At 40.5% G+C, this 17,431-nt stretch overlaps 1 protein-coding gene across 1 annotated transcript in view; it reads left to right on the plus strand.

Moving 5' to 3' along the window:
• The first annotated feature begins 847 nt into the window (after window positions 1-847).
• UNC79 (unc-79 homolog, NALCN channel complex subunit) overlaps window positions 848-17,431 on the plus strand; it is a 136,611-nt gene continuing 120,027 nt past the window's right edge. Inside the window, exons 1-4 of the mRNA XM_069018144.1 lie at window positions 848-963; window positions 6,312-6,432; window positions 12,123-12,427; window positions 15,798-15,968. Of these exons, the coding sequence (XP_068874245.1) occupies window positions 942-963; window positions 6,312-6,432; window positions 12,123-12,427; window positions 15,798-15,968 (619 nt within the window). The 5' untranslated portion in view covers window positions 848-941. The remainder of the gene's footprint in view (window positions 964-6,311; window positions 6,433-12,122; window positions 12,428-15,797; window positions 15,969-17,431) is intronic.

Below are 17,431 nucleotides of genomic sequence, written 5' to 3' on the forward strand. Positions count from 1 at the left end.
GGAGAAGAAACTCATAGCTAACCTTTCATTTCTGAGACCTGGTAAGGACAACTCAGGACGCTGGGGAAGCTGACAGAACACACAGAGGTGAAATAATTCCTCTTGGAGCAAATGAATTTTATTGTTATTACTGTACTCCCACCACAGTTGGACAAAGGTCTTTTCATCCCACTTTCGTCCTGAAGCTGTCATCATGGCTGGGATGTGGTGATAGGAGTGACACAGTCGGGGCTGAGCGCAGCCCTTGTCTCCTCGGGAAAGGCACGGCGGTTCCGAGGTGCTTGGTGCACTATGGAAACAGGTGGGGAAACCCGGGCAGAGGCACCTGACTGCCCGCCCGCCTGCCTGGGGTACACAGCTGGAGCCCAGGGGTTGAGGGGAGAAGTACTCAAGGGAACAGCCGTCCTGTTCCATGCCAAGGATCACGCGGAGAACACAGCACAGCCCCTGGCAGTGCCACCACCGCTGTCCTCGCTCAGTGCGCTCCCGCGGGGCCGGGCGAGGGCACCGCCAGCCCCTCCGCAGCCCCGGCCACCCTAGCGGTCCCGGGAGTACCGCCGAAGCTTATCAAGATTTTCCGGCTCGGCAGCTCTCAACTCGACGCTGTGACAAGCTCGGCGGGGCCACAGCCCCGCTGGCATGGGTGCCTCAGGACCGCCCCGGGGCCAGCCGGCCTCCCCCTCCCCATGGCATCCCATGGCGTCCCATGGCATCCCATGTTCCCCGTCCCACCTCCCACCCGTCCCTCCCGAGGATGCTGTTTGCCGCGGCCGCCAGGCGCGCTGCTCCTTTAAGCGCGCTCCCGCCCGGTCCCGCCCGCCCGCCGCTCCCCGGCCCGCAGCCCTGCGGCACCGGCGGCGGCAGCGACACCGGCACCGGCAGCGACACCGCGGCCGGGGGCCGGCGCTCCGCGGCGCCGAGGGGCAGAGAGGGGCGGCAGCATGTCCACCAAGGCGGAGCAGTGTGAGTGGGAGCCGGGCGGGCGCCGGGCCGGGGTCTGTCCGAGGGCAGGGGAGGGGAGCGGGGCCGGGGCGCCGTCCCGCCGATGGCGCTGCCCCTCCGCCGCCCGCCCGCCGCCCCGGCGGGGCCGCGCTGCCCGGGCTCCTGCCGCGCTCTGCGGCGGCCGCGAGCAGGCGGTGCAGGGGGAGGGGGCTGCCGGCGTTCTGGCTCTTTCTGTCGGAGCCGCCGCCGGTGCTGGGTGGCCGCAGCCCCCGGACCCCCTCGCTGGCCGGGCGACCCGCTCGGGGCGGCGGCGGCGGCGTGTTTGTGCAAAGGCAGAGCCGGGGACCCGACCGGGGAAACGAGGGATCGGGCGTGAGAGTTAATATTGAGACCTCTGACTTGGCCCCCCGCCCCACGGCGGGAGCGGTCCAGCCTGCCCCGTCTGCCAGCGCTGCGTCCTGTCCCAAAGGATGCAGCCACCTGCGAGAGCAGGGGTGACGCACGCGTTGCCACCTTGCAGGTGGTCTTGCAGTGAGATAGAGCGACAAGAGCGTGCTGTCGTTCGTGCCCGTGCCGCTCACCTTTAGGGTGAATGTAGGCTGGGTGTTTGTGTCTTGCCCACAGGCTGCCTGCCACAGTGGCCGGTGTCCCAGCAGGATTCCCCCAGGTGCTGGCATCCGCCTGCCCGCGGCCAGCGTGCCTCTGCTTGGTCACGGGTGTTCTAACCACCATGTTGGCTAGATCTGATCAGAGCATGATTAGATGACATGGTGGTTGGGATACCTGCATCTGGGCCATGGCAGTGCTCCCCAGTGTTGTTGCTCATGACACCTTGGTGTGTCTGCAAGAGCCCTGATGGGAGGCTGAAAAGGAAATACTCGGGGTAGTCAAGCTCATCACCCATGTCAAAGCTACTTTCTAGCTTGATACAGTGTCATGGTTATGAACAGGCAGTCTGTGACCAGGAGGTTGGATTGATGTTTGTCATGATGACGTGATATGATTTGACACTTCACATGCTGAGACTTCCTCTCTTCTTCCTCCGGGTCACTGAGGAGGATCCCTTGTGTTTATAGATGTCTATGCTGAACTGGTCTAACAAAAATAATACCTTGTATTTTTTTACTTTAGGGTTTACTGCTTATTTATAATGATGGATGATCTTGCTTTAAAAATATTATGCAGATGTTAATTTATTGCTGTAGAGGTGCAGTTCTAGCCTCATAAATAGAGACACAATGTTCTGACTGTGCAGAAGCCCTGAATTGTGCAGTGTTTGGATCTGTAGTGTTCTGTTTTTGCTGCCTTCCCCACCTTCCACCTGGGTTCTGTAACTGTTTCTTCTTTCATGATACTTATACATTAATTACACTTCCTTCACACTGCCATGTGGAAGGATTTGTGCTGCTGTTTTCCCCAGCACTGGCTACAGCATTATCTTCCTCTTCTATTCTGCTTTCTCTGTTCCTCCATTCCTAATGCTTTTGGTCTGTTGTTTGAGCTTCTCTTTCCTATTTTATCCTTGGCTGTTTTTTCTTTTCATCCCTTTGTACTTTTCAAGACACTGCATCTAGGCCTGCCATGTCCCTGTTGCTCTCTATTTTAAGATTTACTTGGGGTCCAGATTTCAGATCTTTCTGCCTCCTAATGTTCCTTTTCATGATACTCCAGGAAGAGTATTTGGTTAATGGCCATATCCTTTGCATTCTAACCTGCTGAATGTATTTTGTTTATCAAGGCTACATCCCTGACTAGTTCTTACGGCATTACTAAATGTCTTTATCTCTACATAACTTCAAGATTCCCTCACCTGCAATTTTTGAGCAATGGACTCTGACAAGGATGTGTTGGTGTGCATACATCACTACCAGTCAAACCCCAGCTGTCGCTGTTGTTGCCCTCTCTGAGTGACAGGCAAGAACCAGAATGTCTTGAGAAGGACTCAAGTCATAATGAATCTCAGTTTACCAGTGAAACACTACGACTGAGGAATCACACTGAACAGAACAGAAGATGTGCTGGTCTAAACATGAATACCACAGCTCTTGGGCAGGTTGTATGAACAACAGGTAAAATGGTGTCAGTCTGGGAAGTTGACTGGAGAAGCTTCCCTTTTTTGTAACCACACACATCTTGTATCCCGTGCTAGATGTATCAACAGTGGCTTTCATCACTTGACTATTTGCAGCATGCCTCACGTGTTCTGTTGTATTCAAAGAAAATGAATTCTTTTTCACCTTAAATAGCAGTAATTGGTATTTAGTTGTGGTAAGTAATGTCCTGGGAATGCCTGATGCCTGCTCTATTCCCCTCCAGAACAGTGGAGCAGCCAAAGCCAAAGCTTTGAGGACTCCTAATGGTTTCACTCTTGGTTCAGTCAATGCTTACACAAGGGCTGAGGAGTTTAGTGAAGTCTGTGTAGATCCTAGAGAGATACTTATTTGTTTTTTAGGATGACCCTGTGACAGTGGCCAAGTACTTCCACAGGGTGATGTCACTTTTTGAAGTGTGTCTTCAGGTACTCAGAAACTCAGAAAATTGGGTCATTCACACACATCCTATAACTTAAAAGCTGGGGAAGTTTTTGCTCTGAGGCTTTCCTTCAGAATTTTCTTTGTGTTCTGGGAGGCTGTGCTGAAATGGATAGAATTTTGGGAAGCAGAACTGAGAAGTGAGGCTGAAAACTTTAGCCTAAAGCTAGTGTTAATATTTAGGCTTTATAAATAAGTTTTCTCTTTTGATATTTTGCCTGATACAATTGCACAATGGCAATTAATAGAAATAAATGCATTTCCGTCTTTAAAATAAAGCAATTATAAGTGATTCTAGATAGCCCTATGCTCTGTATTGAAAGTTAGTAACTGTAGAGAAGCACACAGCTCTCTGAAATACATCTAGGTCTGAATTCTGTAATCATGTTTGGCATTTTGTTCATCCATTTAATTTACAGATATCTGACAGCAAACCATGGCAGCCACAGTAATCTGTGCACCTTGCTGTGAATTGTTCTTAGTTGGGTACTGTGACACATAGTCTGTGTCCTTTACAAATATACTTGGTTTCATTTTTTTTTTCACCTGACAAGAGAAAGTAACATCACAAAATACATTTAGGAAGTCATTGCTTTCTTAATCTAGAAATTAAACCAAATCAGCTTTTTTTGACAGTTAAGGCAAATGCCTACCATTTAAATAATCTGATGAGATGGCCTGCAAATCTGGGACTAAAACTGAGATTAGTGGGCAGAAAGAATGAAGTGTGAGATGGAAAGGGGAAAGCAGTCTTGGGCTGCTCAAGTCAACCTCTGTAATGTGGAGTGAAACACATCCTGCCCAGGTGTTACTACCCCAGTGGTTTGGGGGCTGTATAGGAAGCTGGTTATGGCTGCTCTCACATGGGATAACCTCCTGCAAAGCACAGTTTATGTGCCACAAGCCTGTGTGGTGGCCTGAAAGGCTCTGATCTTGCTCCCAGCTATCCTGAGGCAATCTGAGTCTGCATGATGAAATTTGTCTTTTCAGTTGTTTGAGGGGGAGGGGAAAAAGTAATGTGATTGATTTTTTGATTATTCATTAATGTGACCTTAAAATAAATTTGTGAGGTAAAAGACTTAAAGATGAGGAAAAATAACTAAAGATGCTTATGCATTTTTAGTGTATTACTTTTGCATATGCATTATGGCAGTGTCCCTGGTCTCATTTTTGCTTGCTGTTTTCATATAAGCCCCAGCCCTTCAGTCACATGATGGGCTGTCTCCTTGTGATGAAGCCAGGTAATATCATGAGGGAGACTTCTGTCTGTAGAAGCTTCACTTGCTGCAGGAAGTGGGGAGTGCAGTCCTTACAGCACGAAATGAGTTAGAGAATGACCTTGGCTGGGTGCTGCAAGGCTGGATATCTTGTCATGCATTCAAGAAAACGGCATTCTTCATTTGATGATTTTTTGAGAGTTCCTCATTTTATGGATAATTGACTTGAAATTGTCAAACCTCATTTGTTGTGTGGCTAACTACTCACTGAATCTTTTGTTTCCTGGCTATGGAAGTCCAGTATGTACTGTTACCTATACTGGCAAAATGGCTTTCAGTATCTTAAGCTGAGCCTCCAACAGTATTTGCAGACATTTTGCTCTTGGTGTCTGTCCATCAGTCTTTTTCTCTAATATGGATACAATGTCACCCCATCTCATTCAACTTGCCAGTGGCACAGGAGAAAATCAGAATGTTCATGAACTGTTCAGATATCTCAGCAGTGAGAGGCATAGTGATGTATCTCAGAAAGTTAGTACCTTTTTGTTCAGTGGAGGATTTAATGGTATTCATACCTTAATAAATGCCACTTGACCATGAGAATAAAACAAAGTGTTGACTAATTGATTGTTTAGGAAGCATGATTTATCTTCCACACTGAAGGAGCCCTGTAGGGGAGCAAGGTGTATCTTGGTGTAATGAAACACTGTTATAATCCATATGCTTAAGGGCTGAAACAATTCAGAAGCAACTGCCTGTTACAGTCTTGGTGCACTTTTACCATGATGAAGAGTTCCCAGGCAGCTGTGCTTTCATGAGGCTGTGTCTGCAGTCCAGCACAGCTGAGCAGCTCTCTGTCACAGCCAATGCACTCTGTCTCTCAGCAGAGTTGATTAATCTGAATGGAGCACAGTGCTGGGTGTGTGTAGGTGTCTCTACATGAGACTGTCTTGTGCTGTATAGGCAATGTAAGGCAATGCAACTAGGGTGGGTGATCACTTTTTTCCCAATACTGAACAAGGATCCCATTAGAAAGTAAACCCACTGTTACTTGTAATACAACAAAAAATGGTTTGAGTGAAGGTGTACACCTGCTACTGCTCTTTGAAATCCCCTCATCTGGTTGATCACACTTCCTAAGACAAATAAACAGCAGACACTTTGCTCTTTTCATGTCTTTAGTTCATTGCATAAAGTAAATGTATGGCCTACAGTAAATCAAACCAGGTCTCTCTGTCTTAGCTGATATCTCTGCTTTGGCAATAGAAACACTTATCTGTCTCACATGAACCTCCTGTGATCCAATGACTCATTCATTATAAATGAATCTTGAGATGCTTGGAGACATGGAAGAAGTACAGAGTGGTAATATATATTTTTTAATTTGCTAGCACTGTTTGCCTAATACAGATGCAGAAATTCACTTCCATGTGTTCTCCCTGGTACTCTTAAAATTTATTCAGTCAGAACAGAAAGAATAGAGAGATTTTTCTGTTTGTTGAGTTTAACACTTAAATTAAAAAAAAAAAAAAGGAAAAGGAAGAAACAGACATGACTCTGTCAAAGTCTGCAAAAAACCTAAATGAAAGTTTCTGTGTTTGTCTTTTTGTCTTTTATGTAGTTGCTTCCAAAATCCGTTACCTTCAAGAATACCACAACCGGGTTCTCCACAACATATACCCTGTGCCCTCTGGAACTGACATTGCAAATACTCTGAAATACTTTTCTCAGACGTTATTGAGGTAAGTTTTGACTAATGCTCTTGAAAAAAAAGAGCTAAAGAATTGTAGGAGATATTGATTGGCTTTGTATTGGTTTCCAGATTTAATGTATCAATGGTCAGCCAAAAAGAGTCAGAGCATAATTTAAGAAAAAGATGGTATGAACAAATCTCTTCAGTGGCTGTTGCCCAATTTGCCCAGTTAAGCCCCTTATTGAGTGGCTGATTCTAGAATAAACTTGGTTGATTATGCATTTGCTTGGCACTCCTAAGACTTAGCTGAACGCACAGACATGCTGAACTTGTGAAGAAAGGAGTTTCTGACCTGTAGAGTTTTAGATGTGTATAATCATGACCTCCTTGACAGTCCTGATGCCTCAGAATCCCAGAGTGATGAGCCAGACAAGCAGAACTGGATTCTTACTGTGCCGTAGTTCAGCTGTTTTGGGTTCTGGTTCAGTCCCTTAGAACAATAGGAGTAGACACAAAGTTTGTATACAGATCTGGATTTTCATGGCAACACCACATCAGGATTGTTCTGACCCAAAGTTTTTGACTTAGTCTAATATTAGTAATAATATATAGTACTAAATACTACGTAAATGCAAAATACATTATGAACAGGAAATACTACCTCTTGTCTTGCTAAAAAATATAGGAAAAAATGTGAGACTTCATTAGGAATAATGTACATTCCACAGTGCTGCCTAGTGGATTCATATTTCCAAATTGTTTTTAAAATGGCTTTTGACCATGAAGAGGGGATTTCTATCTGCTGGTTTTGGCTGGCACTAGTTTTCACATACAGAAGAATGCAGTTAAAATTGCATTTTTGTGCATAGCTTCCTGATTTATACCTGGAAAGATTGTCCATGCTGTCAGAAGGTAGTTTGGAAATAAAGCTGTTTGCCTTATTTGAGGAGGAAACATTAACAAAATACAATTTACTCATATATTTGTACATAGACTCCTATGATATATACAAGTTGAGAAGCAAGAATTTAAACTTGAGAGAATGAGAACAGTTCATTCTAACAGTCAAAGAGCCAAATCAAAATTTTCTTGACCCTGTTTATAAGAAGGAGAGACACATAGACAGAAATAATTTTTAGTGGAACACCTGTTCACAGCAAACTTGAAAACCTCCTGCTTGCTTTTGAAAATTTCAAGAGCAGATCTGTTTCCCTCCTCATTTAGACTGTTGAAGAAACTTATAGCAGCCAGCAGGACTTCTTGTTTGAAGATTAATAAATGAAATTTGGTCTCATTGTATTGAGCAGTGGGAAAATATGTTCAAAGAGTCACTATAGATACCTCTGAAACGTGTCTCTGTTCCCACATCAGGCTGTTATGATGGATTATTTGCGCAACACTTAAATTGCATTTAAGTAAGATTATTTATGACAAGACAGCTTTTGCTTAAATACTGTGAGCTTTTAAGCTGTTAAAGCAAGAAAGTTGGACTTGATTCTGAATATTTTCTCTTTCAGCTGTTAACTACCAAGTGCTGTAATGAGATATGTTTCTTTTTGGTCAGAAGTTCACTTGGTCAGGATAGATTTAGAGTGTGCTGTTTAAAGAAAGCATCTTTATAGCACTCCATGGTCTTCATGTTTCTAGACAGTACAGCTGACATGTCCTGTGTGATAAATTCTTCACACTCAGGAGCAGTGATGTTCCTGGGCTTACTGAAAAAGCTTTATACTTAGCAACTATGAGAGCAGATCAGAAATCGGGGCAGCAATTGCACAATCGAGCAACTCCCTTTCTTTTATTTCATGTTCAGAGTGGGACTGAACCAAAATCCTCTTGTTGATAAAGCTGAACCTCATGGGGCAGAAGTGATACTCATATCTGATACACAAACCTACACAAATGGCTTTGTCCTTCATGATCTGGGATCTGATCAGCCTCAGAACTAAAAGGGTATGAGAAATTAATGCCTGGACTTGATCTAAATTTAAGGGGACGGAGTTCTGATACTCATCAAGGTCAAATTCACGTTCTAAACCCCTGTAACTGGGGAGTTTAAACTGTGGGTCAAAGACTGAGTGCTATTGTTGAACCAGTATAAGTTTATATGCTTGCTGATACTAAGAAAGAAGATGGATAAAAAAGCAAAACAACACACCCTGTATTTAGTGTGGCAGATGGAAAGAAGGAAACTCCCACCCACTGTGTGCAGATCTCTGCAAGATTTATCCTAAAACTAAACAGACTGGTTAAAAACCTTTCTGAAGAGCGTGTTCAAAAATTTCTTTGAATATTTTGCATGCTGAGTCTCCTTTCTGCCTCCTACACTGAGACTCCATTGTACAAGGTTTAACATCAATCACAGAAGTACATGGTGGAGAATAATCTTTCTAGCTTAACACAGAGCATATGCAATGAATTTGGGCTGCTAAGAGAATGCTGATACAACCGTGACAAAAATGCCCGTTGATTTCTGGAGCTTTTAGGTTGGTTGTCACCATCTACTATTTTAAAATAACTTTAAAAATACTTCCCAGTTTGTCTGCTCTCCTTGCAGCTGAATTTTTTAGGACAAACAATTCTTGATGAACATGTATAGTAGTAGAAATAATGGAGGAATAGTCAAAGAAATTCCACATGATGATTGGGTTTTACAGAAGTAGATTTTACTGTTTATTACACTTTTACTTTTCCATGTTAAGGACACGTTGACTGTGTTCTTTTCAGTGGGATGTGCCCACTGTTTAGAATCACATTCATATGTGGTATCATTTTGCTGACTAAAGATGGATGGCACAAGAGATTAATTTGCTCCTTTGCTCTGTACGCAGCCTCTATAAATTGCAAGCTCGGGGTGGGGGGAACAGATGTGGAATGGCTGAAAAAAATAAACTCCTTATTTCTATAACAAACATCACATAAAATCACCATACACAATGCATAGCACATTGACTCATTTAGTTCTTCTTTAATTTTCTCTTTGGGAAAAGCATTTCTTTACATTACAGCATGAATTTGTTTCATGCCCTACTCATTTTCAGTGATTTCTCCCTCATTTGAGGAATGATCTAAGGCTCAATAAACATCTCACAAAAAAACTTATTCTTTCACATTTTCCTGAAGAAAATTCTCCATATGTATTTCTAAGCAAAATACTTTATGTGAGGCATAGTTATAAAGGCCTTGGTGGCTAATTAATGGTCAGGCTTGTTTTGCTGCCTTGGTGAGATGTAACTCACTTGTACACATTTTAGGAAACCTTTCCAGGAAGGCAATAATTTTGGGATAGATTTGCAGCAAAGATATACACATCTTGAAACAAGCCTTGGTAGCTTTGCCCCTTATTGCAGAGCAAGTTCAGTATGGAGTAAATTCAGTATGGAGTTATGATTTGCAGATATTCCAAATTCTCAACACTTGGTTTGAATTGAAACAGAAGCAAATTGCAGTCATTGTATCTTGGTCTTAAGGGACTTCCTAGCTTTTCAGTTTTGCCTCTTCTGTTTATTGCTTTTAAAAAACATGTGTCAGGCAAAAGCCTGGACATGAAATTTTGTTTGTTTTGTTTTGTTTTTTAATAAATTTGGTGTGGTTACAGCTGGAATTTAGATCTTGTCTTATTACTGTTAAACAGAAGGATGCCCTGATCAAGATACAATAAGCGTGCTTTGGCACCTAATCCAGAGATGGGCCCATAGCTCAGTGTAAAAAGAAAGGATTAATATCCTTTCTGGAAATAAGCACACTTGAAGTGATGTTTTGGCAAGTAAAGGGATGCATAATTGGTATTATCTGTTGGTAGACAAGAAAGGAGTATAGTGTAGTACCTTCATATCTCTAAAGATAAGCTGAAAAATATGGCAAATGAACATCAAGCAAATTAAAAGGAATCAGCACTCTGATAATTTTTTTTTAAAGTCATACTAGATATTAGGTGATCTTCTGATACAATTTCATAAACACCACTGTGCTAGTGATCCCATTTCTTTTACTGGACATTGGGTAACAGAAACCAAAATAATCTGCCAAATATGTGAGGCACAATAAAAAAAACCAAAAAACAAAAAAGTAGTTTCTTAAGACAGACTGTGTCTGTCATCTCTGACTGCAAGGTGATGTGATAGTAGCCATGTAGCCATGTGATAGTAGCCACTTGGCAAAGAACTGTTTTTGTAAAAGTGTTTTGTATATGTGGCAAATGAATGATACCTTGTCTTATAAGCACCTTAGCAAGAGTTTGGCTTACTTGTGTAAACTGTTGAATTGACTTGGAGGTAAGATTTGCTGAGGTGATTATATGATAGGGATTTCTGTACTGTTAAAGAGAAGAGAGGTTTCCAGAAGTGCTCTCTCTTGACATAATTCTGCTCTTCATGAGTCAGTGGAAATCTTAGTGCTACTGACTTGTCTTTTATAACCATTAACACTGACTTTGGGAACAGAGTTAAACCAACAGGAACTGCTTTTGGAAATCCCAATGACTGAGAGGTGCAAAAATGTGCTGTAAAAAGGAAAAAAAAAACATTGTGTGTGGGTTAATATATTTAAAAGGTGTATTATATTTTATAGGCACATATGGAGATTATGAACTAACCCTATAATTGCTTGATAACTAAAATATAACACTGCTTAAGTGACAATTTATTTCTATTTAAAATAGTGGGGTTTATTTTTTTTTAATAAATTAGATTACCATGTTTACAACCATGTTTGCAACATTCTTAAAACTACATAACAAGCTGGTTGACGTATAGCCTCTATTTTGATTCCCACTAAATTCTTTTTATTTTTTGAAATTATCTCTCCTTTAGTTTATAGTGAGTTTTGTTGAATAATAACGTAAGTAACAGCAGGAGTGTATGGTAACATACTGTCTGATCTGCAGTTACATAATTGGTCTTGCTTGCTTAGCCCTTAGATTTTTGAAGGTAACTATTTACACAAGGAGTGTTTGTATTCATAAAGCAAAATGTTTCCTCCCTAAACATGGGCAAAATTAAAAACACACATAAACAACCATTATCATTAGCTCACAAACATATGCTAAAGACCATCTACTATATATTATTTTATGACTTTTCCAAATGTAGTTTAGTTAACATTTTAGAAATATTATATTATTTCTAAATCCATGTGCCTGTTTAAACTTCATTATCTCAAATGATACTGAGTGAGTGGTCATGAAACAGTATCATAAAATACATACAGACATTATTTTAATGCAATAAACATGTGCTTTTTAAGACTATCTTAACAAACACACATGTTTATTCTTTGCTAAAACATGTTTCTGCAAGTGCCACACCTATATTTTGCATGTTTTCACTCGGCTCAAAAGATTATAGGGGGGAAAAAATAAATCTCTCAAAATCCTCAGAATCTCAGAGCAAAATACCAGCCTATTTTGACACAGCTAAACACTTTTAATTCTCAGAATTTTTCTTAACTGTGAAACATGGGTAGGGCACTGAAACATGCATTTTTATATTTTTGCTCCTTATGAACCAGATAACACATGAGATGCAATGAAATTTTCCTAGATGTCAATTTTTAATTCTCTTACCTTGAAGCATGAAAGTAAATGGTTGCTAGATTTGTAGACATGCTGGTTTTGGTAGTGATTGCATCTTATGTGGGATGTATCTGGTCTTTTATTATTTGTTTTATAGTGTCATTTCAATGTAATGTGCTGTTCTTTGTGTCTTTGTTGTCTCTTTTTTTTCTTTGTCCCCCCAACAGCATTTTGTCCCGCACAGGGAAGAAGGAGAATCAAGATGCCTCCAATTTGACAGTGCCCATGACCATGTGTCTTTTTCCTGTGCCATTCCCACTCACCCCATCTCTAAGACCACAGGTCAGTTCCATCAACCCTACTGTTACTCGCTCCCTCCTTTACAGCGTCCTGCGAGATGCTCCATCTGAACGTGGCCAGCAAAGTCGTGATGCTCAGTTATCAGACTACCCATCTTTGGACTATCAAGGACTTTACGTGACACTGGTGACACTGCTGGATCTAGTTCCCTTGCTACAACATGGGCAACATGGTAAGCAGGCCCTTGAATGATTCCAGTGCTGTGAATCCATGAGTGGTGCATATATGCAGTAGAAGAGATGGGCCTAAACTGACCTGGATCTGGATTTCAAATCTCCTGGGATGCATTTATATCCAAGTGTTTGGTTTGACTTTCTTAAATAAAGGATTTTTTTTTTGCTAAATGTGGATTTGAATTCTGAGGTTGTCTGATTTTTAGTGATGTGCTGGTGGAATGTAACGAAAACTCAATGGTATGTAACAAAAATTGCACGGCTGTAAAACTACCCAGATTTTTGACTTGAATCTGCTGGAATAACTTCAGACTGTCTTTTTGGGGTGGGTCTCTTAAAAATGCACAGAGCTTGCAAATGTGTATCTGGCCTATTAAAAATACACAGATTGAGTGTTCTGGTGAAGGTCCATCTCTACACAGAATATAGTATATATCTAATTGAAGAAAAAAACATGGTAATTGTGCTTTGAGATGGTTTTAAAATACTCCCGTGTAAAAACGGTAGCAGCATCTCTGTCTGACTCAGAGAAAAACGATATTGTCTTATGTTTTAAATTAGCTGCAAGCTTTCTTTTGTGACTGTGCTGTATTTGTGTTGTTTTCCCTCGAGTTCTGCTCTGCATCTGTCTGGCTTGTTAATCTGTTACGCTTTCCATACTGGGATCCAGTAGCCCAGTATTGTCTCTATGTATTAGCCAAATATTAATTTCCATTGTGGTATTATGATGTATTACGTACATAGCTCAGTATAGGAAGGTGGTTGTCTATCTGGTAACGCTGTTGAAATTCTTCAGGAGGAAAGTTGTTTCTGTTAAGTGATGAATTCCCTTTGAGCTGGCAGCAGTGTGTTTGAATCAAAGGCTTCTGCACTAGGAAATGGTATGATCTTGCAAAAGCAGGGCCCATGGCACATTTTAGACTTGTTGACTTCAATTCTTAGAAATGGAGGAGTTAATTATCAAAACAGTCTTTTCCTAAATAGATAACATGGTGATAATTAACAATCAATGAAGACCTGTAAAGAACAAATAACATTGGACAAACATCATTTTTTCTTATGGCAACACAGTGGCTCTCCTTGCATGGTTTTCCTGTCCCTAGTCACATTTTTGTTGCTGTGTCATTTTACATCCTAATAGGCAACCCGGGACATGGTCCCCACCTGAGGAAAACACTTTAGGAGTGGCTTGGCAGCTGGAAGCATATACCAATGGGAAATCTTACAGGAGTCTGTGCTGGGTCTAGTGTTATTAAATATTTTAATTTTTTGCTTAGCTGATAGAGTTGAGAAAGCACTTGGATTTGCAGGTGTTATCAAGGTGGTTACTAGCATGTGCTTTGTGTGAAAGATACGTGATTCAAGTAATTGTGGCAAGTTGCATTCTGTTTTGAAACATGTCCAAAGGAGAAATGTAAAATACTATGCTTAAGTGAGAAAATCAAAGGAAAAGGAGGTAATACTGGCTTGTACTGCAGAGAGCTCTGAGTGTTAACAGTGGATCAGAGAAGAGCATAAGTCACTAATATATAAATATTATTCTAGCAATGTGGTAAACATTTTTTTTGTGTATGAGACACCCAAAGCATTGTGTTTATTATTCTAACAGCCCTAGCAAGGCCTCAGCTGGAGTAAAATTTTCAGATTTGTCCGTCTATGTTCAGGAAAAATATGTACTATTTGTGAAGAGTCCAGGTAAAAAACAAGAATGATGTGAGGTCTAGAAAATGTGAACAGTGAGAGAAAACCCCAAAAAATTTCATTTATCTAGCTTAGAGAAAAATGGGAGATGTGATTATCATATGAAAATGTGGTTGCTGTGAGGAGAAATAAACTAAACCAATCTATTTGTGGTTGTAGTTGATCAGGATAAGAAGTTATACACTTAAATGGCAGCAATGGAAATTTTTTTAATGAAGAAGATCTTTGTATGATAAAGACTTTTAAGCATTAGGATGAATTGACAGGAGAACGAGTGAACCGTCTTGCAGGTTTTTAAGAACATTTTAGATAAATATGTGCCAGCAATAATTTGGTTGACTCATGCTTGGGGCAAGGAGAGATCACTTGCTATTTTGTATGGTTTTGTGTGTGGAGAATTAAATTTTGCAGCAAAACTTGTTATTTATTTCTTCCTCAGCTTAGTAATTGACTAAAAGAAATATGTATTTTTTTATCAGAACAATCAGTGTTGTTTGGGTAAGTACAACTGCTGTGCTAGGCAATCCTGAGCTTAGGCCCAATCAGGTTATAAAAGACTGTGTTTAATGGTAAATATGTATTGCAAGAGAGAAGCACTCTGTAGCATTGAGGGTCTGTCAGACCCTTGCATAGAAAGCTGGCCAGAACCACTGAAATGGAGTACTAATTTTAGTTTTTGCTATGACCCAGGATGTTTACAGCTACAGATCTCTCTGGCTTTCCAGAGACGGTTTTAAATCACACCAGTTGTACAGGTGAGACTGAAGGCCTGTGTAACATACTTAAGGCTGGGGAGTAATTAACATAAGTAATGCCTCTCATGCAGGAGAAAGGCCTTCTGATGTCTTTGGATCATCATTCAGGTTCAAACTTGGGGTTCCTTGAGTGCTGTAACCTTTGTCAGAGGGTTATGGGCACCAGTTCAATTCCTCATTTGGGAGAGAGTATAAAGATTCCACAGTGCCCAGATATGCAATAAACTATCCCTTCCCTTTGGATCTTGAAATGTTGCACTGTTATTAAGTATCCTTTCCAAAGAGTTACAACATGATTAATTAGAAAAAGTATAGAAAATCTTGATAAATATTCTTTTCCTTTTAAACTCTGGACACTTTTGTCCTCAAAGGTTTCCCAGGAAATCAAGATCTGTAGTTTAATCACATGTGGTTTGAAAGATAGTGATGCTTCCTGTAGTCAGTATATGTGAGGTACTTTGTAGAACTCTTGAGGGTTATTAAAATAAAACTCTTATTTTAACATGAATGATAAAGACTAGAATGCTTTTTGCAAAATCTGGCCTTCCATACAATGTGCATTTCAAATTCTGATTCTCGTAGCATCTCTGCTTAAATTCAAGCCATCATACATTAATCACTTCATGATTAAAATCAACATTGACTTTAACCAATTATTTTATTGGCTGTAGTATTCATATTGCCTTCAAACTCTTCTGAGTAGTGTTCAACAACTGTTTCTCTCTATTTAGGAGGGTCTTAAAAATGGGTGAAGTCACTTGTCTGCAATGATTATCTTCCCCAGTTACTTTGAGAGGAAAGCTTGAATTTAAATAGAACTTTTTTTTTTTTTAGTTTTGTAAACAAAAAAGTACATAGTCATAATTACTTTTTCGCTGTAATGATTCTATATTTCTTTCATTTTATTCAACAGATCTTGGGCAATCAATTTTTTACACTACTACATGCTTACTTCCTTTTCTCAGTGATGATATTTTGAGTACTTTACCCTATACAATGATTTCAACATTAGCTACCTTTCCTCCATTTCTGCACAAGGATATTATAGAGTATCTCAGCACGTCTTTTCTGCCTATGGCTATATGTAAGTAGAACTCATTCTAGTATTGTTTTGTCTTGGCACATAGTAGTATCAGACTGTACGAATCAAAATTTGATCTGTCATGGAATAGTGATGGAACATCAGTCTACTTACATACATAAAAGAATTTCATGTGATTGATTTTCCAAGGGAAAGAGTTTTATAATTTTTATTTATTTGTTATGCTGTGTTTTTGTGTAAATTCTTCCTTCATTTAAAGTGTGAAGTTTATTTAAGAAATCACTGTTTTCAGACTCAAAGAACTTTCAGTGCCAGCAGTGGGAGTTTTGAATACAGAATCAGTGGTCAAACTGCTGCTGAAGTAATAGATGCAATAGCAACAAGCGTGATTTTTGCATCTGGACTATATCTGGATGTACAAGTATGATTTTTCTCAGTGTAATGATGTTGTGATGAATTTCTGATTTTTCTCCCTCTCTGTCTACTCAGCACTTTCTCTTTAAGTTCTGTACTAAATAGCTGTGCCTGTAATTTCTCCTATCCATAAGTGTTAGGACTGAATCTGAGGGTCCCTGCCTTTTTTCCCATTCTTTCTTTTACTTCCCCTCCCTGAGGATGTCATGTGATTACTTAATTTCATAGTCCCTGCACATTGTGGATCTTGGGGTGTGTTCTGAATGCTTGTCTATGTACCTGACAAAAAGCGTGTTAGAACTTCGGTAGTCGTGAGAAATGTAACCATTTTCTGCAGACAGAATCATTAGGGTCAATATTAGGTCAGTTTTAGCCAACAAGCCTCTTACTGTGTCTGACCAAACACTGGAACAGTTTGCCAGAGCAGTTGCAGATTCTCCATCCTAGCAGATGCTCAAAACACAATTTGCCCTGGGTACCTGCTCTAGTTGCCTTTGAGCAGAGGGACTGGGCAAGATGATCACTAGAGGTCCCTTTTAACATGAACCATTCTGTGATTTTGTGAGAATGTCTCCTCCTTACCGCTATATTCCTGACCTTTATGGAAAAACATGAACAGCTTCTGTACAGAGATCAAGAGTGATGTCATTTAAGTGTGCAGAAGATGCTGAAAGAAGCACTGTCCAGTGTTTTGAGATTAATATTTAATGCACATTTATCACCTGTATTTTCTAATTTGACCAGGCAATGATTTTGGAAAACTCCCCTAACTCTCCTGTACCTCAGTTTTCCCATGTAAAATAGTCCTTTTTAATACATTGTAATGAGGTTTTCTCTATTAACTTTGACAGGTCTAATGACAGTATGCAAATGAAAATTGCTAAGATCTATTTCATACATATGTGCAATACGTCCTCTTTGTGTTAAGAACAGAATGTTGCATTAAAAACTTATTTTCCTGCTGCTGTTACCTGATAAAGAACAGCTGAAGGTGGTGACATATCCTGTCTGTCCTCAGATCTGTAGAACTATACCTCAGAATAACTGTTTGAGTCAAATCCTTGGTTTACTTAAATAGATACTGTTCCCCA

The sequence above is a fragment of the Aphelocoma coerulescens genome, chromosome 5 (genome assembly GCF_041296385.1).
Source record: "Aphelocoma coerulescens isolate FSJ_1873_10779 chromosome 5, UR_Acoe_1.0, whole genome shotgun sequence".
NCBI classification, from domain to species: Eukaryota; Metazoa; Chordata; class Aves; order Passeriformes; family Corvidae; genus Aphelocoma; species Aphelocoma coerulescens.